The 27,939-nt window shown below is 43.0% G+C and overlaps 1 protein-coding gene across 4 annotated transcripts; it reads left to right on the forward strand.

The window, feature by feature from the left end:
- Positions 1 to 3,845: 3,845 nt before the first annotated feature.
- Positions 3,846 to 27,721, forward strand: ERCC3 (ERCC excision repair 3, TFIIH core complex helicase subunit). Of its 4 annotated transcripts, none has more exons than XM_086615338.1 (15): positions 3,846 to 3,876; positions 4,022 to 4,227; positions 5,540 to 5,776; positions 6,439 to 6,488; positions 7,897 to 8,032; positions 8,253 to 8,417; positions 9,467 to 9,671; positions 10,703 to 11,017; positions 12,200 to 12,384; positions 15,518 to 15,720; positions 18,879 to 18,975; positions 19,165 to 19,282; positions 20,440 to 20,558; positions 26,565 to 26,717; positions 27,544 to 27,721. In XM_086615338.1, the coding sequence occupies exons 1-15, from the start codon at positions 3,858 to 3,860 to the stop codon at positions 27,676 to 27,678; spliced, it is 2,343 nt and encodes a 780-aa protein (XP_086471464.1). In that variant the 5' UTR covers positions 3,846 to 3,857; the 3' UTR covers positions 27,679 to 27,721. The 4 variants fall into 4 exon arrangements, with proteins under 4 accessions (XP_086471464.1, XP_086471466.1, XP_086471467.1 ...); XM_086615339.1 differs by having other exon boundaries at positions 3,858 to 3,887; positions 4,024 to 4,227; XM_086615340.1 differs by lacking the exons at positions 26,565 to 26,717; positions 27,544 to 27,721 and adding an exon at positions 21,824 to 22,622.
- Positions 27,722 to 27,939: the final 218 nt, after the last annotated feature.

The raw sequence follows: 27,939 nt of genomic DNA on the forward strand, positions 1-27,939 counted from the left end.
CTGTTAGAGAGTGACTGGAAGTTTCAGTTGTATTAAAGCAAGTTGTTTGTTTTTAATTCAGGTGATAGAAATATCCATGCAAGGATTTAAAAACGTGTGGATCTAATAGCCGCAAAGCTAAATCTACATAGACTTTTTTTCCTTGACAGTTCAAATATAGTCCTAAAGTTTTAACTTGATTTGCAATTCGATTTGTAACTAAAACAGTCTTTTCAGTACAACAAAATGAAAAGTTATTTGTTTTTTTTTAGCTAGTGCCTTTTTATCTATATGCCTTAATTTTGTTTGTATTTGAACACCATATTGAAATATGTCATACAATTCCATGTCACCAAAGCAGTCTTCGAGTGTTACTCTGCAGCAGACATTTAAATTCAGAATTTTTAAGAAGTCATTTTTGAAGCACTTCCAGAGGGTTTCCTGTGCTCATACAGATTTTGCATTTGCTTTTTGGTGATGGTACACTGATGCGCATACCAGAAAAAGGACTTTTCTGCACTCAGAAATACCGTTAGAGCCAAGATTTAGCTTCCTGGCTCTGGGTGCTGGACTCCGGGTGTGCTGTAGAGACCACAGCAGAGTTCTTAGTGGACTCGAAGTGACAGTCGGTACAGTTGCAAACACAGTACTGCATCGAAAGCTGTTTGCTTTCAGCACCCAGGAATACGATGTGTCTAAGCAAATGAACAGATTCCTCAGTGAAGCTGGCATCACGCCCATGAAATTCTTTCCTGTGCCTTTCAGATAGTCCTAGTCTTGCCCTTGTCTTGACTGAAAGCCTCATAGCACCTGTAGGTACAGCGTAGTACAGTACAGCAAGCCATTCTTTGGGACAGCGTAGAGCAAGCCATTCTTTGGGACAGCGTAGAGCGATGTCTAACTGCAGCTTCAGAGACCTGAGTAAATTGGTCAGATCTACAGTTATAACTGATTTCTTACTTTTTAAATCTTGAAAGTCTTTGTTGCGCATATAGAAAAGCATAATGTGTGTGCTTGAATGTAAGTCCCTGTGGTGTTTCTGGAAAAGCAGAAGTATTACCACCAGTATCATTTCCTCTTGCTGGTAACTTGCTGTCTTGTGTTAATGGCAAGTCTGCAGTGTAAAATCATGTACAATTACCAAAGCTTTTCTGTCCCCATATGCATATAGCCAAAAGTGATGTTTCATGGATTAGTACTGTTACTTATAGATACACATATATCCATCAGTAGGCTATTGCTCACCAAGTAAAGCAGGTACTAGTAAAAAGCGATAAACACTGCCCATATTTGAGAGATTTGGGTGTGTATAGTTGCTGTTTGATGTGCAAAATTCATGCCAGCATTAAAATGAAGAGTTTGCTTTTTCAAAAACTCTTTTTAACTTAATCTTCTTGTTGTCATTCTAAAATTAGTGCATAAGCTTGGTGACTAAACCTGGTGACTTTTGTAGCCAGGTTTGGGCTTCGGGACGTTTAAGGAATGCCATGAAGATGAGTAGATTTGTGACCTGAGTTGCGCTGTGCGCCAGAGTAAGAACATTTCAAAGCTGCTGGGAAGCAGTCCGCTGGACACGAGAGCCACGTGTCACCCGCGGTTACAGGGGTGTCGATGCTGCCTTCAGGAGCCACAAATGCACACTAAAGGGGACAGGCAGGGCAGCTGCCACCCTGGGGCTTCTGAATCAAAATCCTTGATCAGAACCAAAGCAGCTCCTTTCGCGTTTTATTTCCCCTACTTGGCCCACACGGTTTATTTTTCTTTCTGATTAGCGTAACTTAAATACTGCATGGGTGGTGGCCACTGGTGGCTCCTGAATTAGGTGTGAGTTAACGTACAGCTTTGTACCAGGGCCCCATCGCTTGAACTGCTTGATGCTGCAGCTGCCGTGGCTGGGGCGGTGAGCGAGCAGGGCTGCACCAGGGACGCTGCCGGATATCCTGGGCAGAGCCAGTCACCCTGCCCGGCTCCAGCCTCCTGCGGCAGCCAGCCCAGTGGGCCGGGGTCCTGCCTGCTGGCACAGAGCCCCTCGGGCCCCCTCCTGCAGCTCTGGGCTGTGCTAAGCAACCCTTGTGTCTTCTCTAGCAATATATACATGTGCATGTTTGGGTGGCAGATGGGATGAGGGAAATGACATTTCTCATGTGTCAAAGCCCCCATGCTACTGGTCACGCTTCAACTAGCTCTTCGTTTTCATAGACTTTGTTTAAAGGGAGAGGAACTGGATTAAAACACATTAGAATTGTATCTCGTGGTTCAGACCTTACATTGAGTCCACCAATGAGGGTTGGAGGTCAGGGTCTTCTGTCAAGAGATAAGGAAAAGGATGCTCTGACTCCAGAATGGATATTCATGGGAAATATTTCAGAGGTTTTTCATGTCTTTTACCCCAAAACTAGACGATCTCTTTCCCCAGAGGTTACATAATGTGTATTTAAAAACAAGGATTGCATTTTCTTTCCTGAGCAGGCATTAGATTGTTGGTTCCCTAGTGTTGGTTTCTTGTTGATACCAGTAAAAAAGGTGGTGTCATCCTAAAATCAGAACGGTTTATTAAAGCATAGTGTCTGTCATCTCAGACCTCGCAGGAGTCGTATCATGGAATAGCACTGTAAATACGTGGAGGAGACTTAGATGAATCGGAACGTAGGCTTTTAGTTTTCATGAAGCTATGAATAAAAATTTGTAAATTTACTCTTGATCTAATGTACATTTTTATGTAGCCATTAAATTCTCTATTTAATCTATCAGTTTCTCACTGTAAATGTTTTTACTCTCAGTTGAATGCTGGGCACAGTTTGTAATGTATGTACACAAAGGTGTTTTTTTCTATCAACGTTGACTTTTTTGCACATTTTTGGAAATATTTAATTTGTACACTGATTTAATACTCTGACCAATTGTTGATGGGTGTATGAGAATCACGTGTGTGTGCAATGTACTACTGTCTGGATGTATGGGATTTTTTATTACTTTTGAGATGTTGCTACCAGTAACTGCACTGCTGTTGCTGCTTTACATGGAATATCTTGTGTATTAAAAAAAAAAAAAAGATAAAAACAATTTAAAAATTAGCCTATGGTTATCTTGGTTGAGGAACTCAGGAGTTGAGCATTGCTTACTTAGTTCCGTTGGTCTAACAACCTTCCAAAACTTCAAAAACAAAACAAAAAGCAAACGAAACCCCCTTGTAATTGTGTATGCATTGAATGTGTGTGTGTATATATATATCTATCTCCCAATAATCTTATTCCACAATTTCATTTCTACATTTTTATGAACTTGTTTTTTAAGGGTACTATGTTTAGTTAGAATAATTAAATATATAAAAGCTTTGAGAGATGATTTACTAGATAAATATATTTTCAGCTGGCTGATGTTCAAAATATTTTTTTAATTTTTGTTTTTAACCATTCGAAATGTATTTGTATTTCCAAAATCAGACACGAATTGTACTTAGAAATATATTAAAACACTCTGTAGGGACAACAGTGTCATTTCTCTTTTAAGAATTTTGTACTTTACAGCAAGACGGAATGTTGGTCCTGTACCTGAATTTCCACTTGGCTTTTTTTTTTTTTTTTTTAATTTAAAATGTGCTTTGCGGGAGCCTGTATTTGTAATTTACTTTTTTTTAAACCCCAATTTCGATGCCTTCGCCCGCTGGTACGTGGCGCTCTCGGCGCGCGTTGCCCGCGGTACCCGAGGCCGTGCGCTCTCGCCCGCCCGCGCTTCTCCCCTCGGCGGGGGCGGCCCCGGGAACAGAAAATCGATGGCGGCCGGCGTGGCTGCCGCTCGGTGCCTCGTCCCCTCCCGCGCGGCGGAAGTGACGCGCCGGCCGGGCGCAGCCGTGCGGCGAGCGGGCGGGCGCGGCGGCCATGGGCAGGAAGGAGCGGGGTGAGCTGCCGGCGGCGGGGTGCGCGGCGCCGGGCGCCCCGACGGCGCGGGGTCGGGGGGAGCGGGGCGGGCGGGGCCTCTGTGGGGGGCCGCGGGCCCGCGCGGCGGCCGTACCGCCTCCTCACAGCTCCGGCTTTGCTCCCAGAGAAGAAGAAGTCCAAGAAGCGCCATTACGATGACGACGAAGATGATGAAGACGAAGCTCCCGGCAAGGAGTCGCAGGAGGCGGTGCCGTCGGCGGCGGGGAAGCAGGTGGAGGACAGCGGCACCAAAGTGGACGAGTACGGGGCGAAGGACTACCGGCTGCAGATGCCGCTGAAGGCCGACCACTCCTCGCGGCCCCTCTGGGTGGTAGGTGCGGCCGCGCCGCGCCCCGGGGGTCGCTCCCGCGGCGGGGCGGGACGGGGGAGGCGCCCACGCCTCCCGTAGCGTTACAGGTTCCCGGTAACGGCGGTTGGTCACGGAGTGAGGCGCGCCGGGGGGTCGGCCTGGCTGCCGCCTGGCCGCCCCGTGTGGGTGAGGAGCTGTGCGGGGGAAACCGACAGGGACGCGTTTGCTCGTGGGGTTTTCCCGCCGTAAAGAAGCGGAGACTGTGCCGCAGCCCGTCCCGCAGAGGCAGCGCCGCTCCCCGGAGCCAGATGGGGACGCCGAGGGAAAAGGGGTTCGTGCGCGGGCGGAGGGAGCCCGCTCCTGCGGGTGGGCCGGTCCTGGCGGGGCGGGCGAGCGCGGTGCCCGCAGCGCCCGGGGCGGACGGTCGGCTGCGAGCGGCGTGAGGCCGCCCGGGATGGCGCCGGAGTGCGGGAGCCCCTCGGGAGGCCCGGGTGCAGTGCCCCCATCCCGGCGATCTGCTCGCAGGGCCCCTCTCCCCGGGCACCCGTCGCTGTGGGTGCGCGTTGACGGGCCGGGGCAGGGGAGCGCCGGTGCCCTGACCCGGCGCCCTGACCCGGTGCTTGCAGGAGGGACGTAAAACGGCTGTGGGAGTGACCGCGTTGACTGCGGACACAAGCGGGATCTGTTGTGGCAGCGACGCAGCAACAGGGTTTGTATGTTGGAATGAAACAGCCTTGAGACAGGCTGGTCTCGTCGTCTGTAGCTGGTGCTGTTTGTTTTCTTTGCCCTGAAAGGGTGGCCAGGGCACCTCTCCAAGACACAGCCGGAGCTCAAGTGTATGGAGAAGCAGTGGTCGCCCTGCGAGCGTCTGCAGAGCGGCTGTTACCAAATGCTGTGACACACGAGTGCTATCTCTCTCTCTGCTTATTCTGTCTAAAATGAGTGAGGAGTTTTGTTTCAGGGGAACAGGGCTGGAAGCTTGCCTCTGCTCAAGCAACTTGTTTAGCATTAGAAAAGAAGAAAATACCCCAAGATGTCAGTCTGGAAAAGCTTAATCAATCCAGGTGTGGTTTTTTCTTAGTGCCATGGAAGGGACTTGGACAAATGAATGTCTGGACCTTTTCAGACGTCAAAAGTTGTTATGTTTCTGTGTCTCCTTTCTTCCTTTTCTTATAGCTTTGTCGTTAGGGCAGATGCTTTTTTTGAAACCCTGTGATGCATTACTACCTGAAGAGTGGACTGTCTCTATATCATGATGTCTGCTTTATAGGAAATTCCTTCTTGTTATCAGCTAACACTGTTGTGCCTTCAGCATTTCTTTTTGCCTCTATAGGCTCCTGATGGCCATATTTTTCTGGAAGCCTTTTCTCCAGTTTACAAATACGCACAGGATTTCTTGGTTGCCATTGCTGAGCCTGTCTGCAGACCGACCCACATTCATGAGTACAAGCTGACTGCGTACTCGCTGTACGCTGCTGTGAGCGTTGGCTTACAAACCAGCGACATCACAGAGTATTTGCAAAAACTGAGCAAGACTGGTGTCCCAGATGGAATAATTCAGTTTATCAAGGTAAGATTGTTTTATTGGCATTGGAAATATATCTGCTGCTACTAGTGAAAGCTTTTCCTGCTGCCGCTGCTTAATTTATTTGTTTAATCATTCATTCGTTTTACCATCTTATTCTGTTCTGTCCTGTTTCAAGAGAACAGAGGCTTTATCTTATTTTTTGTCTTTTTCTATCGTACATTGCTGCACGCATGCTATTTTCACAATATATCCGGGCTGGTTTATGGTCTTTTTAAAAAAAAAAAAAAAATAATAATAATAATAAAAGAAAAGTGTACCGAAGCATCTGCGTGCACGCTTTTAGCCGGTAGGAGTTGTACATGAGAAAGTTTCCTCAGATGTGCTCTGGAAGGTGACTGAGTGTGGGAAGCAGTCTGGAGTAGCTGGGTGCTGTAAAACACAGCCTACTTTATCCTGCAAGTATGTTCTTGCAGTCTTGGTAGCAGGCAGAAATTGAATATAAAAACTGAACATCTGTGAGTGATCTCTGGCGTGAGATGATGCGTGCATTCTCTGAAAATACCTTTTCAGGTTTGTTCCAGAAGCATAACAACGTTGCAAGTACCATGCTTCCTCACAAAGACCCGCATTGCAGCATTGAGTCCCAAACGTAGAATCAATCGCTCTTTCGCGTGTTCCTAACAACTGCTCTTGTTCCTTTGTAGCTGTGTACTGTCAGCTACGGGAAGGTGAAGCTGGTGCTGAAACATAACAGGTAAGTGGCTTCTTCCTTAACTAGTGTGGCAGAGGAAGTCCTCCAAATGCACAGCTGGGCATGAACGAGTGGTCTCAGTAGCTGTTGAGTCTTACAGCTCCCAGCCGAGTGTAGCATCTCTCGATGCAAGATCGCTTTTTCAGTTGTTGTAAATAAAATACTTTTATTTAATACATTAGTTGGTGAATTCAGTGAGTCTGTTCTGAGCTGGTACTCGTTATTATTACATTTTTAACAGTAGGTTGCGAATTTGATATTCTAGCTTGTTTATTGCTTGAACTTGCAATATATCCTCAAGGTTTTCAGATAACTGTTTCATTTATTCCTTTCTGATTTACGTGAGCCTGGTTAGACAGGTTTTCTACAGCTGTCCTTCAGCCTCCTGTGTTCTGATTTGTAATCTGTTATTCAGGATGGCTGAGCAAATCCACTGGCAGGGAATGTGTGCTTGTGTGAGATCTGCTTGTACCTGGGTTGCTTCTGATATGTCTTAAACACAGAATGTGATGTCAAGAGGGACCTTGAGAAATCAGCTAGTTTAGAGCTGACCCATTTTATCTAAACCTGTCATTCTGCAGTAAGGAGAGGGATGGGAAGGAGACAGCAGAAGTCTGAAGCCTGTGTCTGCACCTTGCCTGTGTTTTCTCGTTCTCTTTTTATTTATTTTTGCAAAGTTCTCTGTTGTCTGGCAGCCATAAATAAGCCCTGGAGCTATAATCTAATGCTTTCTGTGTGCTGCTGCTTTTTTGAACCTGCTGCTTTGGGTAAAATTCTTGCTAGTATCACCAGTAGGTTTTTGTCCTCTTCCTAGATGTTTCTGAAGAAAAAGATTTCTTCCATGCCAGTTCAGACTTAAGTCTTTCGTGGCTCACATTTTAAGTGTGGTCTTCAACCAGCGTCGTTATTGATGAATCTCCAGGGACACAAACGATTTCAGGATCCACTAATTTAAATTTTTAGGTGATTTGTGTTTTGGAGGTTTTGAGTTTTTGTCTTTTGGGCTGTTTTAGTCCTGTGGGCAGGACTTCAGAACACTATATCCAGTGTGTTCACAGACTCATCTCAATTCAGTCTCAAAAAAGATTTACCTGTGTCACGCGTCACAAATAAGACATGTATGTGAGTGTTCTCTCTAGGCAGTTCTGCTGGAATTTTCCCACCCATGTCATTTGAGAGAAAGATCATTTGAGCAACAGATAACTGCAACGTAGATGATGCTTTTGATATGAGGCATCTTTTAAAATTTTTTATTGCCGTAATTTTTTTTTTTTTAAATTACCACCCCCAGGATGGGATACTTGTGAGTGCGTCTGGGATAGCTACAGATTTAAGCATCCATGCTATTTCTCCCGTAAGTTATTCAGTTGATTAGTTCATAAAAATGTTTTTCTTTGTTCTTTAATTTTAGGTATTTTGTGGAAAGTACCCACCCTGATGTTATTCAGCAGCTTCTGCAAGACCACGTTATTAAAGACTGTCGCCTGAGAAATGCTGAGGGTGAAGAAACGGAGCTCATTACGGAGACATTCACGAGTAAATCAGCAGTAGGTTTGGGCATGTTTTAATATGGTGAATTAACTTTAGAGAAACTGTTGTAGTTTGGAGTGGTTATTGTTTGTTTGTCATATCAGCAGTTGCCTTCAGTTCTGTCAGCAATGATCCGTGCCTCCATAACGAGCCCAGACTTGGGGGGCGGCATGAGGCAGGCGGGTGTGTGTGTCTCTAACGAAACCCCTGGTGAAAATTCCTGTCCATCTGTTTCAGATTTCCAAATCCAGTGAGGGTGGCCTTGGTCCGTCAACATCACAGGGAACAGATTCTCAGAATAAGCCAGATGTCCCAGCTGACTTGTTTGAGTTTTATGAACAGATGGACAAAGATGAAGAGGAGGAGGAAGAAACACAAACAGTATCTTTTGAAGTCAAGCAGGTATGAGTATTTTAGTCTCTGCGTTTGTAACTTTGGGAAATGTGTCCAGGACTTTACAATAAGCTTGCATGTTCATTGGAAAGTACTGTGGCTTTGTTTGATGGGGAAGATCACTGGAAGTCATTGACTTTGCCTTCTGAAATCTTGGGATCTTCCTCTTCCATAGAATGGGAGGCAGACTGGGTATTGTTGCTTCCCTGCCCACAAGGCAGAGTGCTCACAGGTTAGAGAAGGGCTCCAGAGTCTAAGGGAGGTTCCCCGTCATGTGCAGCTTAGTGTTGCTTTGTGCAAGACAGGCAAGAATTCAGTGGAGGGCAAATCTGCTGTTGGTTTCAGAGCTTTTTTTTTTCTCCCTGCTTTTTTTTAATGTGTGGGGTTTTTTTCTGTTTTTGATTTGTGATTCATATTTGCGGAAGGAACTCTTGATGGTTCTGATTTTGTAGCTTGAGAAGGGTAGCTGGAAGTTGGAGCACAGTCCTGTCTTGACCATCAGAGAGCTTTTGTAAAATTTCTCAAGTTGTTTTTGGACTTGATGATTCTAATGATGCCTCACTGGGGAAACAGAATTTTTTAAAAAAGATAACTTAGTAGCTGTTTTGTTTATTTTAAAAAACCCAAACCAAGCCAACAACCTCTTGGTGATTGAATCAACCTGTCATTGTGGTGGAATAACTGCAGCAGGGTGTGGAGATTTTCCAGATAACAACTGTGCAGTTTTGGTAGGTCCTTCTGTGTAATACACAGAACCTTTTCTGGCTGTTACAGACTTCTTTGTTGAAGGACTTCAGGGTGTAGTTTAGTCACCGGCAGATAAACAATGCATCGTGTTCTTCAATCTGTCTGAAGAGCCATCTCTAATATCGACTTACTTAAAATGGTTGGCGGGGGTGGGAGTGGTTTTTGGAATAAAGTTTAACTCTTGCAGGCTTCATAAGTATAAAAGATAAATGTAACTTCACATAGTACTATATAATCTGGTTGTTGAGGGGAAAAAAAAGAATAATTCAGATGTGCAGAATTTACCATCTCAGGCTTTGTTTCCTCCTCAGGAGATGATTGAAGAACTTCAGAAGCGTTGTATCCATTTGGAGTACCCCTTGCTGGCAGAATATGATTTCAGAAATGATTCCGTGAATCCCGATATTAATATAGATCTGAAACCTACAGCTGTCCTCAGGCCCTATCAAGAGAAAAGCCTAAGGAAGATGTTTGGAAATGGACGAGCCAGATCTGGTGTTATTGTCTTGCCATGTGGTAAGTTGCTGGGTTGATTTTTAGGGGTTTTGTCCTTTGGGAGTTTTGTTCTTTATTTGCCTGTAGTAAAGCAACTTCCAAATTTGACAGCTGCTTAGATTTCAGACAGTAGTAGGGACTGTTCTGGGTACCAGTAGGCAGAGCCCTGTTGGTTCTTGGTGAGTGGGTGGCACGGCTGTGGTGAGGGGGCCCCGGCTGATAGAGCTGTTGGTGTCTGCTTAACAGTGCGGTCAGTATCCCTGTAGTGACTGAAGAACCGATTTGTGGTCGTGGTAGCTTCAGGTTAACATTTATGCTTTCACTCTTCCCTCTAAGTCAGCTCTGATGATCTTCGAGTGAGACGTAAAGCTGTTGGCGTTGGAATCATTTATCCTTTGGCTGGGAACAGAGAAACTAGGGGGAACTGGGAATAGAAATACGGCATGAAGGGAGGTGCAAGGAAGAAAAGAGCTTGCGCAGACAAGTTCTGGGCAGGGGAGTTTGAGAAAGAAGTGAGGAATGTGCAGACTCAGACAGCCTATGAGAAGCAATGGAAAAGGGAGAGAACAGGAGACTGCACACCAGTGCCCTTGGTATTGGGGGTGGAGGGGACATATGAGAGGTACGATGAGGGCCTGAGAGAGTTTGTAAGGGGTGCTGGAACAAGTGTGAAGGAGGAATGGAAAGATTTAAGGACTTGCTATGTGGGGGAATGAATGTAGCTGACGGGACAGTGGAATAGATCACCTGTAGGGGAAGCTTTCTGTAGCCACTGGGAATTTAACCTGCTTTTGAAATTAAGAAAGCGTTAAAATGATTGCTTGTAACTGGCAAAACCATTGTTTACGATCATTTTCTTGAGAAAATAGATGTCTGGAAAACAAACCAGCTGTTTTTTAGACGTGAATACTGCATTTCTTAAAGACTGTTACAGCAAAGAAACAGTGAAGAATTTGCCCTTACATTGTTTCATTTTCTCTTTTTTGTTTTTCCCTCCTACTCCAGTGATATCTGCGAAGTGACTAATGAACATCACTCTCCTTCCACCGCAGGTGCTGGCAAGTCTCTAGTTGGAGTGACAGCCGCGTGTACTGTCCGCAAGCGGTGTCTGGTCCTTGGTAACTCTGCAGTGTCTGTGGAGCAGTGGAAAGCCCAGTTCAAGATGTGGTCCACCATCGACGACAGTCAGATATGTCGGTTCACTTCCGATGCCAAAGACAAGCCCATCGGCTGTTCTGTTGCTATCAGCACATACTCCATGTTGGGACACACGACAAAAAGGTCCTGGGAAGCAGAAAGAGTAATGGAGTGGCTTAAAAGTCAAGAGTGGGGCCTGATGATACTTGATGAAGTACATACTATCCCTGGTAAGGAAATGGTGTGAAAACCTTTCACGTTACATACACTGTTAATGTTACTCTTCTCTTTAGATGTGATGGGTTTTTGCTGTCTTTCTCATGATTAATACAGTGAGTAAACCCATGGCTTAGGGTTTTGAGACAAGTAAGCTGCCTTGTTCTGCTTGATTTTTCCTTTTTTTTTTTTTGCTGATACTACAGAGTTTAGCTGACCATTAGTTTTCTGAAACCCTTCAAATTAGGCACTGAGTTTTCTGTAACGGCAGTATAAAATACAAGTGCCACCGCCTTCTGCGTAGGTTGATAGAGTGCTCTTAAGATAACCTGAATTACATTTGTATAATTTTGCTGTAGACAAATTTGAACAGGAGAGGAACTCATCTGCCTTCTTTTCTTTTGAGATGTAGTGGCACTGTAGGCCAGCTTTTAATATCTATTTCTACCCAATAAAATATGAGTAACCGTGGTGATTGCTGTCCAGAAATGTTGTATTTGAAATTACTATGTAATTGAGATCTGTACTGTTGGAAAGCAATAATGTAGTATTAAAGCATCTGTGGAATAATCCTGGCTAAAAATACCACCCAGGATTCTGTTAGCTGCTCTGCTTTGTTCTCATGAGTTCATTTGAATATAATTTGGTGTCTACAGAAATTACGGATTTCAAAAGTAGACTTTGATGATAAATTGCCATTTTAGCAAAGTAATATGTTGCTGCCACTGTTCTTTCACTTTTGTTCTTTCTTGATTTCATAAAAATTAAGGTATAGAATCTCCTCTGTGATTTCTAGCAACACTAAAGATGAATAATTCTGCCATATACTAGAAGTGCTGGATGCGGTAGTCAGCCAAGAGTCCTTGTGTCATAGCTCTTTCTGCGAAATACTGTATGACCTAAAACAAGCCGTGTAACCTCGGAGTATATTCATTTTTACTCAGGAAAGAATAAAGCTGCCAGAAGGTTTACTGGGATTTTCAGAGTACCCTGAAGACGTAAACTAAAGCTGCAATCAGTGTGAAGTTTTGCTCTAACACAGATTTGTTAGAAGTGTGTGTGAAATGGGGTGTAGTTTCCCAACACTGGGCTTGCTTTGTGCTCAGGAGTTGATAAAAGTGTTTTTTTAAGTTACAGTATTTGTCTTCTAAATCCATTCAGGAAAGTAAATGGAGAATTTGTCTTGCATTTCTTAGCAAAAATGTTCAGACGTGTGCTCACTATTGTACAAGCTCATTGTAAGCTGGGGCTGACTGCTACCCTGGTCAGAGAAGATGATAAAATTGTTGACCTGAACTTCCTGATCGGACCAAAGCTCTATGAAGCCAACTGGATGGAGCTGCAGAACAGTGGCTACATTGCTAAAGTCCAGTGTGCTGAGGTGATGTTCTGCTTTTTGATACTACTAGTATATATTTAGTATGCTTGTAACTTTTGGTTTTTTAAGGAAGATGTTTAAAGTTGTAAGTACTTAACTGGGAAAAACAGTTGCCCTTAGAACGTTTCATTGACTTTGTAGCTTTGACAGGGCGGTCACTGGTCAGTATGAACCTGTGGCAAATCCAGTTGCCGCTTGTTCTTCAGAGTGACTTCAGCACTCTTTCTCTTTGTGGGGATTGTGGCGCCTGATCAGGTGTCTCCAAGTCAGCGCTTGGGAACATGGACAGTGGTTGTAGTATTGTAGACCTGGTTCCATGCAGCTGACGTTTGTGTTGTCTGACTTTGTATCTTAAGCTCAGTTCTCTGTGGTGGTGGAACATGATGTTATGATGAGCATGACATCAGTGGTGTGCTGGAAGGCGCTTTTTAGAGACTTCCACTGGTAATCCGTAGTGGTTTGAGGAAAATTTGTGTAACTCTCTTAAAACAAAGGATAGTAGAAAGTTTAAAAAACATAAGAAAACTTCTGCTTATTTCAAGCCTGGATGCATGAGGGTGAAAATTGAAAAAATAGGACTGGATCTAACTATTTTTTCCAATAGAATGGTGTGACCTCTGTTCTTTTCAGCATATAGATGAGATAAAAATTTTGGTGTCAGAGAAGTGGAAGCCTTTCACACAGGCACATTAGAACATTAAAGTAACCTTTCTGGGTCAGACTAACGGTCCAGCTTGAAATATTGTCTCTGATAATTGTCAAGGAAGATACTTAGGAAAGAGTATAAAAATAAGGAAAGCATATCTTTTACTTCTCCTGATACTTCTCCAAGCCCTCAGTCGTTTATAAGCTCCACGTGGTTTCTGTGTAACTGTCAGTGGGGCTCTTTTTCATGAACTTGTCCAGACTCCCGTTGAATAGAAGTAAAGTTTTAGCAGCTACAGCGTGCTGTGGTGGAGTTTCATAACTTTACTGTCTCTTGGGTTTTTCCTGGGAGTTTTTTGCTTGCCTTTTTTTTTTTTTTTTCATTGTTTGTGGGGGTTTTTGTTTTAATTTTTGTTGTTGGTTTTTTTTTTTTAATTTTTTAAACCTATCTTGCTAGTTTCATGCACTTCTTCCTAGCTCTGGTACTGGAATAAAAGACACGGATGCAGGTCAACTGTTCTTCTTCTGAACTTTGTGCAAACTGGAAGCTGTAGAAGGAGAAAAACCCGCAACTATTTTTTAAGTAATAGAATGCAAGTGAAGAGCATCTAGAAAATAAATAAGTTGAAGGGAGAGTAACGAGTCTGAAAAATCAAATTTGACTGCTTAGGCACTTTGATTAATTTTGCCTTGGGAGCATAATTCTTCTCAGTCTGTGAACCACCCTTTAGACATTGAAAAGTGAAGCATGGGCCACCTTTGTTCTGAATTATGGGAAAATTCTGCAAGGTTGTATTCTTTAGGCCAAGTTTTGAAATAACGTTCGATGGGACTGGTGAATAACAAGTCTAATACATGCACAACTGCATTGTGAATTTTTTGGATTTTCTTGGCATGTTGTTGAGAAGCAGCATCTTTAATCAACTTGCATTATTCCCCACAGCCAAGAGATCTGGTTTGCTCTTTCAAGTGCGGTTCTTTCCAGGTGGCAAGAGAGGGCAGTGCTGCTGCCTGATAAGGCATGGTCATTGCAGGCACTACTGTTCCACTGCTCTGGAAGAGAGCAAGCAGCACAGTTAAAAAAGTTAAAAGAAGTTTGAAAAAAGAGAACAAGCCTGTTCTTTATTTTCAGATTTTTGTAGTTTGCAAATAATCTCTTTTTCAGCACCGTACTAAGTTTTTGGCTTGTAGTGCACATCTTGCAAAATGTAAAAATAAACAGATCATTGGGGTGAGAAGTAGATTTTATCCATTTCCAAATCCAGAAGATAGTGCAAATATAAATCAAAATCTGTTCAGTTTGCCATGTAGTTAGAGGCATTGAGCAATAGATCCATTGTTTTACTGCAATCAAATGTTCAGTATTCATATCTCATTTTCACTTTGAAATATTCTCTTCTGATTTAAGAATTTTAAATCTTTCGTATAGACAGCATACAAAACCAGTTGTGCCTATTCAGTGCATAAATTCATTGTTAATGTAGCCAAGGGATGAAAAAGCCTCAACTAGCGTTTAACTCACTGGAAAAAATGTTTTGAAACAAAAAAGTAGTTCTTAACAGTACAGAACAATTCAGATTGCTTAAATAAACTCCTGTAAATTGTCACATAGCTTCCTTAGCTGAACAATGGTTACGAAAGAGGCTTTTCTTTACAGTATTCTGTTAGTTTGGACTGTGCAACAGACGTGGGGGAATAACCCATGTAAGGCAGGATGAATGTCTTCTAAATCACATGCACTATAGATGACACTTTCTACAGCATAAAATGATGCTATTTCATTGGCATAAACTTTTAAACTTCATTGTTTCTTCTGTTTTCATACTACAGTAGAAAAAATACCTCAGTAAGCCTAGACTTTTGCAGTACTATGGTATGTATTTACATAACAAAATAATTGCGTAGGGAAACCTGCTGAAAACTCCTAATCAACCCTAGTGTTTTGAAAGTTGTAGGCTCAAATAGTTGTTAAATGAAGGTCACTGTTTTGCAGGTGTATGAAACAAAGGTTGGTAAATTTGTTCTATAATGAAGACTGAATGTATCTCTGAGCTTTCAGAGTATGAATGAAAATTAATTTTTATGGAAAAAGTTTTGACCGCTGTGACAGGGTGATTATACAGTTTGTTCCCTTAATTATTGCTCTGTAAAAAGTAGTAGCATTCAGTAACGTTATTAAGTGTGAAACATAAAGAAAATATCTTCCAGTCATGTTCCAATCCTACTGCCCATTTCTGTCATGGATCTCACTGCCAGAGCATTTTGGGAGGCCAGAATATTAATGTAGTTAAACAGAGTTTGGCAGTGCTGTAGAGTACACCAACCGGTAGCTTTCATTTCAGTACAGAAATTACAGTGTTAAATTTTGTGGCCTGCACTCAACAGAAAGTTATAACGCATCATTATCTCCCCAATATCTTTTCAGTTCCCATGGGAATAAAATAAATAAGTAACAGAGAGTTACATTTGTGTGTATGTTTTTTAATCCTAGGTGTGGTGCCCAATGTCACCTGAATTCTATAGAGAATACGTAGCCATCAAAACAAAGAAACGGATCCTGCTGTACACCATGAACCCAAATAAATTCAGAGCCTGCCAGTTCCTGATTAAGTTTCACGAGCGACGAAATGATAAAATCATCGTATTTGCTGACAATGTGTTTGCACTGAAGGAGTACGCAATCAGACTTGGGAAGTAAGTGTTCACAGCCAACGACAGCACCGTTGTTTTTCCCCTTCCTTGAAAATTGCTTTGTAATCTCGCAGCTTTCAGTAGACTTCAGATATTTCTTGTGTAATACTTTGATTTAACACCAGTCCTCCTATATAAGAAGGGAGCTCAGGAGGATATTTTTTGGGATGGATTTTATTGGCACTGCAACATTATTTTGGTGTAGAAGTGTTTGAAAAGAATCTCTGTTTAGCGCTTGCCTCAGAGGAGTTTTCATCCAAGATTTCTGTGAAAGGCTGTTAGGTATTTCTCCATCCATTTTTTTTATAACTAAAAGCCAGTGGAAAAATGAAGGGCTTTTAAAAATATCACTGGAACTATTTCTTTAACGGACGGTAGCTTCCTCTGTCTCGCTGAGACAAAAGTTTTCAAATAAACACTGTCTGGATCTTTCCAGACCGTTTGGGACCTGGGGCCTTCCACTTCAGGTTCTCAGATGTTCTTAACCTTGTCTGAAAATCTAAGACAAACTTTTTGGAGATCTGTGCATTGCCTAGAACTACTATAATCGTTTCATAAACAAAAGTGTATTGCTCCCGTGAGCTCCTCAGCAACCCTAAATGACTCTAAAATGAGCGTAGTTACAGAAGGTGATACAAATGGAGTTCAACTAGAGGTTAACATCAGTGTGTTTGTAGGGTTCGGGGAGAGTGTTTGCCAGGATCAGGCATAGAGCAGTTATTGGGGAAAACAAGCATAGAAGCTGTCCTCATCCTCTCTTTGACAAGCCCAGATAACGCCTTGCTTGCTGGAAGCTGTGGGGCATTTCGGCTGCGTATGATTTCACGTCTAGGAATTTCAACACCGCTTAGCAAAACCACAAACAAGCCTTACACTTTACAAAATTCATGATCACTTTTGACTGTAATTTAGCAACCACGTTGTGCTGGCTTTCTGTGGCATCAAATAGTAAGCAGAGCTAATGGTGCTGGGTGAATTCCAACACCCGTGGTCTCTTTCATCATTTACTTTAATCTGTCTGGACAGAGATTAGCTGTAATGATGCCTCTGGAATGTCAGGAGCAGCGTTCAGTGCACGACAGAAAAAGCCTTTAGCAAAGGCGATGCTGGGAGGGGGTGCTTGCAAGGAAGCACAGCAGTTGTTAAGTGGGGTATATGCTGTAGAAGCGTGGTGGGAAAACCAGTTAAAGAAATATTTAGGTGTTTGCTTTTCATATTCTTGAGTGAGTTCTCTGTTCCTCACGTTATGTATGGAGCTCCAGGTTATACGACTGTCAGCGTTAGAAAGAAGGGAGGCTTGCAGTGCTGGATAAAGGTGAGGGAGTCTTTATTTTAACCAGAGAATTTTCTATCATAGTTTGCTATGAGCATGCTGAAACAAAGGGAGCTGTTGGTTTGAGTGGGGCAGGAATTCCACGTGAAAGGAGGAGAGGGCAGCCCCGTGGGTATGGTGATAGTGGCTGAGGCCGTCTGCCCGGCCGGTGCTGGCCCACCAGGACAGTTCCCACTGTGCTTCTCACGACCTGGGTCAAGCACGTGGAATGGGTGGGATGGGGAGAATGGAGGGAGAGATGGCCATCACTTGGCTGTCTCGGCCAGCTCCTCCCTTATTCCCCCTTTCCCTTGGTACTGGCAGGAAAAGACCATGCACATGACAGGAATTATTTTGGCTATAATTTTTCAGGCTACAGAATTTAAATTTGATTGGCTAGCTTTTACTCTGTCATGAGTCTATCATCCAGTGTTGCATAGCTCATGTGCAGACTGTTTTTTACTGGTGTTATTTATGTGTTTAAATCACTGTTTCTGAAGGACTATGCCTCTGTGGGTTTGGCAGTTATGTCAATTAGCGGGCAAGGGATCCATCTTTGCAAATCCCTCAAATGTCTTTTTGCAGTGAGGAAAATCGAATAGTAACGGTACTGTTTCAGAGTTGACTCATTTGCTATTCTCTTTTTTTTTAGCTGTGTGTTTCTAAAAATCTGGTTAAATACACTAAATAAAGAATTAGATTACAGGTGACTAGGATTGTTTGGTAAAAGAAAAACTAGAATAAAGTTTGCGGTGAAGAAAGCAAGACAAGCCAACACACAGGGATTAGTTGGTGAGAACAGAAAACCTTAGTGCTGTGCACTGCATGTTTGCGCTCAGCTGCCACCCATGTATGTGCAAGTTAAACGAAACATTCGCGGTTGGTTCCTTGTGTTAGAAGTACTGCATGGAAGTGTGAACAAATAGAAACTGTGGAACTTGATTGCTGTTGTTTGGAGGTGCTTTTTAATGAGCATTTGGAGAAGTAGTGCAGCAGATGAAAAAGCAGTGGCTATGCACTCCTGCATGCTTCTCATTTTTTATGTGGACTTTGCCATTTCTAGCTTTTTCTTTTTTTAAACTCTGCTTAGGTAGGAGGGAAACAGCCAGACTCTAGAGAGAATCTTGGAAAATTCTTAGTAGCCCAAGTCACTCATGAAGTCTGTGAGTGACTGAGAGTTTGCCTGAACCTTCTGGACTGAGATGTTAAACGTTGCAGGTGATGCATTGTCAAGTGTTAGAAAACCATAGGTGAAACGCCACTGTGAGCTGCTTGTGGCCATGGAATGTTTGGGACCTTGTTCTTATTTCAGTAAGTCCAGAAGGTATTAGGAGGGGCAAGAGTTTAGCTTGAAAATCAGAAATAATTTTCCCAGAATGACATCCAACAGCCAGCTTGTGACACTCAGCATGCCATTGATAGAGAAGCCTGGGTTTTGAAGCGTTGAATAGGAAGCAGAGGTTGCAGCTGTCAATGTGCTAACTCAGTAGATTTGAGGGGAAAAAAACTCCTATTTTAACAGCTGCCTTCAGCCTTTCATGTACCCTTAACAAATGTATTCAGTCTGTTCATCTACAGCTTCATTGGTGCACGTAATTGCAAAACATTTGTAACTGTCAGAATTTATTTCTGGCAGACTGGGTTGCTGCGAAGGGTTCCACAGGCAACTGGGTAGCTGCCGTAGAGCCAAACAAGCTAAAAGTAAACTGTAAGCTGTACCAAAATCTGTTTTGTTTTCATATCAATTCAAACGTGTACTGTGCTCCCTGCCATGGTATTTTAGTACCTCAGAAGAAATGATGGAGAAATCTTGAATTGACTTAATTTGCGTGTGTTCTGTTCTTTTCAGACCCTACATATACGGCCCTACTGCACAAGGAGAAAGAATGCAAATTCTACAAAACTTCAAGCACAATCCGAAAATCAACACGATTTTCATCTCCAAGGTGAGTGAGGACATTCAGTGTGGCATTGTACCCATTTTCAGCGTGCACTTTGTTTAAGAGTGAGTTACACGTGCATGTTGTGCGTTGGACATCCTTGTATCGCAGCTCACAGAGGTGTACTTTGCACTGAGTCTTTGTTTATGGTACGTGGAAGTAGGATACTGCTCAGAGGCTGCGTCTCTGTTCCAGGTCGGTGACACATCCTTCGACCTGCCGGAAGCCAATGTTCTGATTCAGATCTCGTCCCATGGTGGATCTCGAAGACAGGAGGCTCAAAGACTGGGACGAGTGCTGAGAGCGAAGAAAGGTAAGTGAGGTAGTTGTTGGGCTCTGGGCCTTGGATCATAGTGTCGTAGAACTGCAGAGAAACTGGGTGTTAATGACACTTCTTTATAGTGTCCTCGGATTATGTTTCAGTCCAAGAGAATATATGCCTCTATACGAGTGAGTGAAGGTGAAGCATTTTCTGGGTCTAGAGCTTTGTGTTGGCAAAACTTCCAAAGGACAAAAAAAGCTGAAGGATAATGAACTTCTTGTTCTTTGGTGGTGCGTTCACTTCTTCCTTCCTTGATAATTTCCTCAACATGGGAAAAACCCATAGTATTATTCTAAAAAGCAAGTGTCTAGAAAGCACATTTTTGATACCGCAGATTACTTTCTTTTAAAAACTGGATTTGGTTTCCAACTGGTTGTGTTTATGCAAAACATAACCAAGAAACTTTTTGTTTAGAAAAATTATTCTTAAAACACTTTCTACTTGCACTAAAGATCTGCATACACTTATTTCATGTGCAGTTTGTGCTTGACACAGATGAGTCTTTATTTGAAAATGCATACAAGACCCATATTAGTGAATTAACAAAGTCGTAGTGAAACCTTGGGTTTTAGAAGAGATCTTTGAGTAATAGGCCTTTGGGGCTGTAAATTTAAAAAAAAAAAAATATGTAGCCTGATGTATTCTGGGCTTCAAATAGCCCTATGAATTCTTAGCTAAGTGTCTTTGTCTTGCCTTTTTTAATGCAAAAACACTGCAAACAGTGGTTGGCATTGACAAAACTTTTCCTTTGTCTTTTTCTATTAAACGTCTTTGACATGTGTTGCAGTCCTTGCTCTTGACTTTTTACTTCTTTACATAATAGGCTTAAAAATAATTTTGTCTTTCACCTTGCCTAGCATAAGAAAGCAGCAGGTTCTTTCAGCACCGGTGTAATTGTGCTAGTCCATATTTCCTTTTCCATCTCTTCCCTTTTCACCCATTCTCAAGTTAGTAAGAACAAGAGTAGGAATTTCCATGCTGTGTACTTTGTTAATCAGTTAATGTAAGGTCGGGTTGCCACTAAACTTTGCAGATTGTTTTTGTGGAGAGACAACTACTTAAACACCTGTTTTCAGTTTTCAGTCCTTTTTTGTTCTTGGTTGCAGTGTTCCAAATCGAACTAGTCACTCAGTGTCTTTGTCTTCTAGGCATGGTTGCAGAGGAATACAACGCCTTTTTTTATTCTCTTGTATCCCAAGACACTCAGGAAATGGCATATTCAACGAAACGACAACGGTTTCTTGTAGATCAAGGTTATAGCTTCAAGGTAACTTGCCCCTTCTGTTTATTACAGTTGTGGCCTAAGAATATAACTTTCATATTCTTTCATGTTAGTATTAGGTCAAATACTTGAGAATTCCAGTTGTGGAATGTCTTAATGAAGGTTTTGCTCGCAAGCAAGAACTGTTCCCGTATTGTTTTATCATCGGTATTACTGTGAGGGTAGATACAAGTAGCTTAGTACAGCTTCTAGAAAGGTAAGTATTGTGACTTCAAACCGAGCGCTCGCTGGGGAGTGATGCAGAACTTCACCTGCATAGTTGGTTTATATTCCTGATCTTCAGTTGTCCATCCGTGCAGGCCTCCTGTAATACGTTATCGAACTGTTTGTGCGTAAAGCATTGTTGGTACGTGTTCATGTCCTAATGGCCAGCAGCAATTCAGACAACTTCCAGAACATCACAAGTCACAAAGAATTTCGAAATAACTCCAGTCTCAGACCAGTATTTCACTATGGAGAGAAAACCTTTGTCCTTGTGGCTAAAGACAGTGTACAACGGGCAGGATTCATCCATCCTACATTCATACATCTGACTCTGGGAATCATGAAGTTAAGTGTCTGAAGTGTCTAGCAACCATTCCAAAACAAATACCTTTCAGGGATCTTTGTCCACACACTAATCTTGTGCACCGTTTCCACGATGCTGTCCAAAGCCCATAGTGGTACAGAAAATCAGCCAGGATGCAGGTATGTTGATACGGTGGGTCTGTGTCAGCAGAAGCTGTTCTGGCTAATGGAGGTCTTCAGACTGTGCTTCCTTAGCCTCCACCAACAGTTTGACCTTCCTCTTGTAATTTTTCTCTGCACAGAATGAAGTATGTCACCAAAATCTCTGCCCTGAATGTTAATTGATTAAGAAATGACAGAGTTTACTGCAGGAAAAGAATTTTACTGCAGAGTAGAAATCTTCCTACCTGCAACTAAAACATACTCCTTAAAATAGAGAACATTTTCAGTGTTGACAATGTAACAGAGCCATGACTTGAAAGTCAGAAGTTTCTCTTTTATAAAGCACTTAATGTTGTCTCGTTCTCCAGATATACTTGAAAATTGATCACCCCTTGTGCTTCAGTTAATTATGTATCTCTGTATGTCATCTTCTTCCAAATATAAAATCTCATTCCACCAAAGCTCCTCTATTTTATAGATTTCATGGTGTATCTCATTTTTCTTTTACTGTGGGCTGCCCCATATGCTCATCTGTTTAGTTGTTAAAGGCAACAGAGTGTCATGATAGCTTTTGCTTTTAGGTGAGCTGTTCCTTTGCAAAACTGGAGTTTACTGCTCTGATTAGAAGCCTTCCCAATAAGAAACGCTGCTGAGAAGAGGCGGCTCCCGTTCCTGCTGTTAGGGAACAAGCTCAAGCTTATGGCGTTGACAGAATCATGCACGGTTTGCACGAGGTGCAAGGGCAAGCAGCCTCCTCTGGGTTGCACTTCAGCCGAGCTATTTCAGAACTTTTCCTTGGGAGGCGTGTGTGCGGCACGGGGCATCCCTGTGGGTAAAACTTCTCTGAGCTGCGGCTATGCTGAAGTAAATAATTGCTCTTATCAGTGGCCCGTTAAAGGGAGCCTTTCGGTCCTTACACCGAAAACAGACATGTCACTGTCTTCTTTACAGGTGAAAACCTTGTTTTGCTTTGCAGTGGATGCATTTTAGAAAAATTGTACATTAGTACCAAGCTGCAACTAATTACAGCAAAGGCATCTTTGTGGCTATAGCCAAGAAGATTAGAGAAATCCCTTTACTTATATTTGAATGCCTTGGAATTTAGAATGAAGGAAGAGGTTAAAATAGAGCGATTTTATTTTGCAAGGAAGACCAAGTCCTAAGAGCTTTGGTGTAATATGGAAAAAAAAGCAGTGCGAGTGGCAGCTGAGGTTCTGGAGCAACATTTTAGCTGACCAGTACTGGAATGTCCTTTATTTGCAGTTTAAGAACAAAATGTTAGAATATCTATTTTCTTCTGTTTGCCAAACTTCAAGCTTTAGTCATAGCTGGCATCAAAGAATAATAGGGCTGGAAGAAACTTTCAAGAAACCATCTATTGTGTTTATAATCATAGAATCATAGAATCATTAGGGCTGGAAGGGACCTTCAAAGGTCATCTAGTCCAACCCCCCTGCAAGGAACAGGGATATCTCCAACTAGATCAGGTTGCTCAGGGCCTCATCCAACCGGGCCTTGAAAGTCTCCAGGGATGGAGCATCCACCACCTCTCTGGGCAACCTGTTCCAGTGTTCTACAACTCTCATGGTAAAAAATTTTTTCCTAATATCCAACCTGAATCTACCTCCCTCTATTTTAAAACCATTACCCCTTGTCCTATCACAACTGGCCCTCCTGAACAGCCTCTCCCCATCTTTCTTGTAGGCCCCCTTGAGGTACTGGAAGACCGCTATAAGGTCACCCCGGAGCCTCCTCTTCTCCAGGCTGAACAGCCCCAACTCTTTCAGCCTGTCCTCACAGGAAAGGTGCTCCAGCCCTCTTATCATCTTCATGGCCCTCCTCTGGACCCTCTCCAACTGGTCCATGTCCTTCTTATGTTGGGGACTCCAGAACTGGACGCAATACTCCAAGTGAGGTCTCACGAGGGCAGAGTAGAGGGGGAGAATCACCTCCCTCGACCTGCTGGCCACGCTCCTCTTGATGCAGCCCAGGACGCGGTTGGCCTTCTGGGCCGCAAGAGCACATTGCCGGCTCATATTGAGCTTCTCGTCCACCAGTACTCCCAAGTCCTTCTCCTCAGGGCTGCTCTCGATCCATTCTCCGCCCAGTCTGTATTTGTGCCTGGGATTGCCACGGCCCAGATGTAGGACCTTGCACTTGGCCTGGTTAAACTTCATGAGGTTGGTACGGGCCCACCTCTCCAGCCTGTTGAGGTCCCTCTGGATGGCATCCCTCCCTTCCAGCGTGTCGACGGCACCACACAGCTTGGTGTCATCAGCGAACTTGCTGAGGGTGCACTCCATGCCTCTGTCCACGTCACCAGAGGGCCGGGCCCAACATGGACCCCTGAGGGACGCCACTCGTGACCGGTCTCCACTCGGACATCGAGCCGTTGACCACTACTCTCTGAGTGCAGCCATTGAGCCAATTCCTTATCCACCGAGTGGTCCATCCATCAAACCCATGCCTCTCTAGTTTAGAGAGAAGAATGTCGTGCGGGACAGTGTCAAAAGCTTTGCACAAGTCCAGGTAGATGACATCCGTTGGTCGACCCTTGTCCACCGATGCTGTCACCCCATCGTAAAAGGCCACCAAGTTGGTCAGGCACGATCTGCCTTTGGTGAAGCCATGTTGGCTGTCACCCACCACCTCCTTGCTCTCCATGTGCCTTAGCATGGTTCCCAGGAGAATCTGCTCCATGACCTTGCCAGGCACAGAGGTGAGGCTGACCGGCCTGTAGTTGCCCGGGTCCTCCTTGTTCCCCTTTTTAAATATGGGGGTTATGTTCTCTCTCTTCCAGTCATCGGGGACCTCACCAGACCGCCACGACTTCTCAAATACAATGGCCAGTGGCTTGGCAACTTCATCCGCCAGTTCCTTCAGGACCTGCGGATGGATCTCATCAGGTCCCATGGACTTGTGCACCTTCAAGTTCCTCAGATGTTCCCGAACCTGCTCTTCAAGTACAGTGGGCGGTGGTTCATCCTCACAGTCCCTGCTAGTTCTTTCCACAGCTTGGGTGGTAAGGCAAGAGGCTTTATCAGTGAAGACAGAAGCAAAAAATTCATTGAGTACCTCAGCCTTCTCTATGTCCCGGGTAACCAGAGCACCAGTATCCTTCCGGAGGGGGCCTACATTCTCTTTGGACTTCCTTTTGTCCCCTACATACCTATAGAAGCATTTCTTATTGCTTTTTATATCCCTTGCCAAATTCAATTCCTTCAGGGCTTTAGCCTTCCTCACTTGATCCCTGGTCACTCGTACAGCTTCTCTGTATTCCTCCCAGGCTATCTGTCTCCGCTTCCACCCTCTATAGGCTAACTTCTTCATTTTCAGTTGGTCCAGGAGCTCCTTGCTCATTTCATTGTTTCTTCATTCCAAGCCAGGATCATGTATGTCATTCCCAGCAGATGTTTGCCTTCTTATTCTTCCAAATACAGAGACTCGACCTCATCTTTAGGTAATTATTTCAGTACTGATGTCCTCTCCTTTGCATTTTTGTTCCTAAATCACTGAAAATTCATTATTCCTTTAAAAGGGTAACTTTTCACTTTTTTTCCTAGGACGTACTTTATTCTCGCCATCTCTCAATACCTCTATTCTCTGCCTTTCATCAGAAAGAGGACTGGAATAATATTTTTTTGCTAAATGACATATTTTGTCTTTGCTTCTTAAATAGGAGCCTTGTCATCACTATTTACTGCTTGGCGTTTACTGCTAGCAGGGTTTTTTTGTTAGCTACCCATCGCTTTGTTATTTACTGCATTGTGTTTCTATTTGGAGGCTGAATGTAGGATATATTAAATTTTAAACCAATAGCAGAAGAACTCACTATGTCAGAGAATTGGGGATAACTTCAGACTTGGCATCTTTTGAACAGCTTGAAAAAATGATGATGCAGTGGGAATTCTTTCTGTTCTTTGAGTCACGTTAGCAGTGTTCTGCAACCACATCTGGAAGCAGGCTAAGGCAATTTAAAATTGTTTTTCTTGACTCCTTTTTCTGTATTTTTGAGATTATCGTAGCACATGCCCTTTTAAATTAGAAAGAAGGGAGACCATAATGTTCCTTTAGCCATGTAGGACAGGTTGCTTCCCTGAAGGGATTCTTAAAGCCAGGACATTTCTCACAAAGACATCCATTTTCAAATCAGAAATTGCCAGACAACAGCGCACAGCACTGATGGCTCGCTCCGGTGTTTCGCTACCCTGTTTTTCAAGAAGTGTACTGTGCATGTAATATGGGTCTGTTTTGCCTTAAGCTGTATTTATGGTTTTGTCTCTGTGATCAGATCCAGCCCAGGCTACTGCGGTGATTAGTTTCAAATTGTATCGACTCGAGATTAGCTGAAAAGGGAAGACGAGGAGGGGAAACACTACATAACCAAGGGAAATGGCTGAATTAGAATGTCTTTCTCAAAACTGCTTCAAGTTGAAAACAGTGAGAAAACAGAGATTCTCATGTGTAAACACGTGTTTACCAGAATGCGTTTAACTGCAGGAACAATTCTTGTGAAATGTTCAGGATACCTCTAATAAAGCAAGCTGCCTATTGTAAGGGTTTGTAACCGGAGCTGGAGAGCTTTTCAGTTCTTCAGAAGAGAAGGTTTTTCAGCTAATGGAGTGTATGGCACTGTATCGCCAGTAGATGGCACGTGCCCTGCATCCATGGTTATCAAACGAGTTACTAGGAAGTGCACAACCACCAGACCATCTTGTATCCAAGTACGCAGATGTTGAAAGAGGCCTTTCGCTTTGCTGCTGGTGCTTTGCTGCAGGTTGCTGCACTGTCTCTCAACAGCTGATCATACATCTCAGTTTGTTAGGGGTGCTTTTCCCATATTCTTCAAGGGGTGTTTTTCCCATGTTCTTCACTGTTTATTGCTAAAATTCTCAGTGTCTGGAAAGCTAGTGGGTTATTTTTGTTAAATATAAATACTAGTTCTTAAACTAGCCAAATCTAGAGCCCACAGCATGAAGCTGACCATGCAGTAAGTTGAATATGCATCTGAGCTCTATGTGCCTTGGTCAGGCTCTTTGTCAGCTGATATGGACAGCGTTTGGCTGACATCTTCTGCCCAGAGGTTCGTATTTTGTATTTCCAGCTAGATTAGAACAAAGGATGTGTGTGTGTATGTGTACACCATTCAGCAAGGTTTTATATGTATCTGTGCTATCCGTAGTGTTAAGCTGTTCAGAGCATTGTTATAAGTTGAAGGCAGTTCCAACAGGATATGGAATCAGAAATCCTTGTCTTGGTTTTGAATAGCTAACACGGAGGAGGAGGAGGAGCCCTCACCTTGTACTGTGCTCGGCTTCTTAGGTAATAACAAAGCTTGCAGGCATGGAAGAAGAAGAACTTTCATTTTCATCCAAAGAAGAACAGCAGCAGCTTCTCCAGAAAGTCCTGCAAGCTTCTGACCTGGATGCTGAGGAGGAAGTGGTCGCTGGAGAATATGGCTCAAAATCAGCTCAGGTAATGAAGAATGCTTGGAAAAGGATGACCACAAATCTCACAGAACTGGACCATTCGATTTGAATTCTAAATATGATGCCATCATTGATGCACTAGATTCTTTGTCAAACATTGGAGAACAGATTTATTTTTTTAAGCTGTATAGCTATTTGAGTAATTTGCTTGTTGGGCACTAGAAAGAAGTTAGACATGGAATTCATATCCTTCTCCATCATATTTGAGGGAGAAGATGACAGGTCTATTGTTACAGATGTTGAAGTAAATCTAAGTCACAAGCAATGAAAATATTTTCAGACGTTTTTAAGATACATGCGTGTCACAGCACGTACTCTTTTGTGGTGGCAGTCCTTGGATCATGCCCTGGTTTCCTCACGGCCAGAGGGCAGAAGCACAAGGGCCACTTTCATTCATTTTCAAGAGAAGTACTATGATTGTAGGTGGGAGTTTGATGTTTTCAGCAACAGATACAAGAAAAACAAATAGCCTGAAACATTTATTGATACATAAGTTGAAATCAAGTTACAATATGGTAATCAATTTTTTAGGCTTAATTTTTAGCTAAATGGCATTGTGCTGAAATGCGTTAGGAATTCCCACTCTAAGGTATCTTTCTGTATTAAACCTTAAATACGTTTGTATACTTACAGTGAGTGGCAGACAGTGACTTCCTTTGTAGATGTTCTTAAGGAAAAAAAAACTTGGAAGGCTTTTTGGCATGAAGACCACTAAACGAACAGTGCTGCCCAGTAGCCAGTGGGCATCAGTGGGTTAGAGCTGATCTATTTGATCACACACTAATCACATGTTTTTCTTTCCGTACTTGCAGGTGTCACGTCGTACAGGCACAATGAGCTCCATGTCAGGAGCAGATGATACAGTTTACATGGAATACCACTCTTCACGGAGCAAGGCATCTGCAAATAAACACATCCATCCACTATTTAAACGCTTCCGGAAGTGATATCCTTCGTGTGTGCGTTTTGTTAAAACTCTGAATCCATGTACCTGTTTCCATGATTAAAAAGACAGAGCTGAAATTCCTGACAGATCCTTTAAAACACTTTTTTAATATGCATCTATTTAGCCACATGTTTACTTAGCAATATATGTGTTTTCATGGGTGAATGTGAAAGGGAAAAAGGAACTAAATCTTACCATGGGAAAGATATTATCCAGTGACTGGATCCTGGTTATACCTGTCTGGTTTTCAGGGTAATTAATA

This window comes from Tauraco erythrolophus, chromosome 8, assembly GCF_009769465.1.
Source record: "Tauraco erythrolophus isolate bTauEry1 chromosome 8, bTauEry1.pri, whole genome shotgun sequence".
In the NCBI taxonomy this organism is placed as follows: domain Eukaryota; kingdom Metazoa; phylum Chordata; class Aves; order Musophagiformes; family Musophagidae; genus Tauraco; species Tauraco erythrolophus.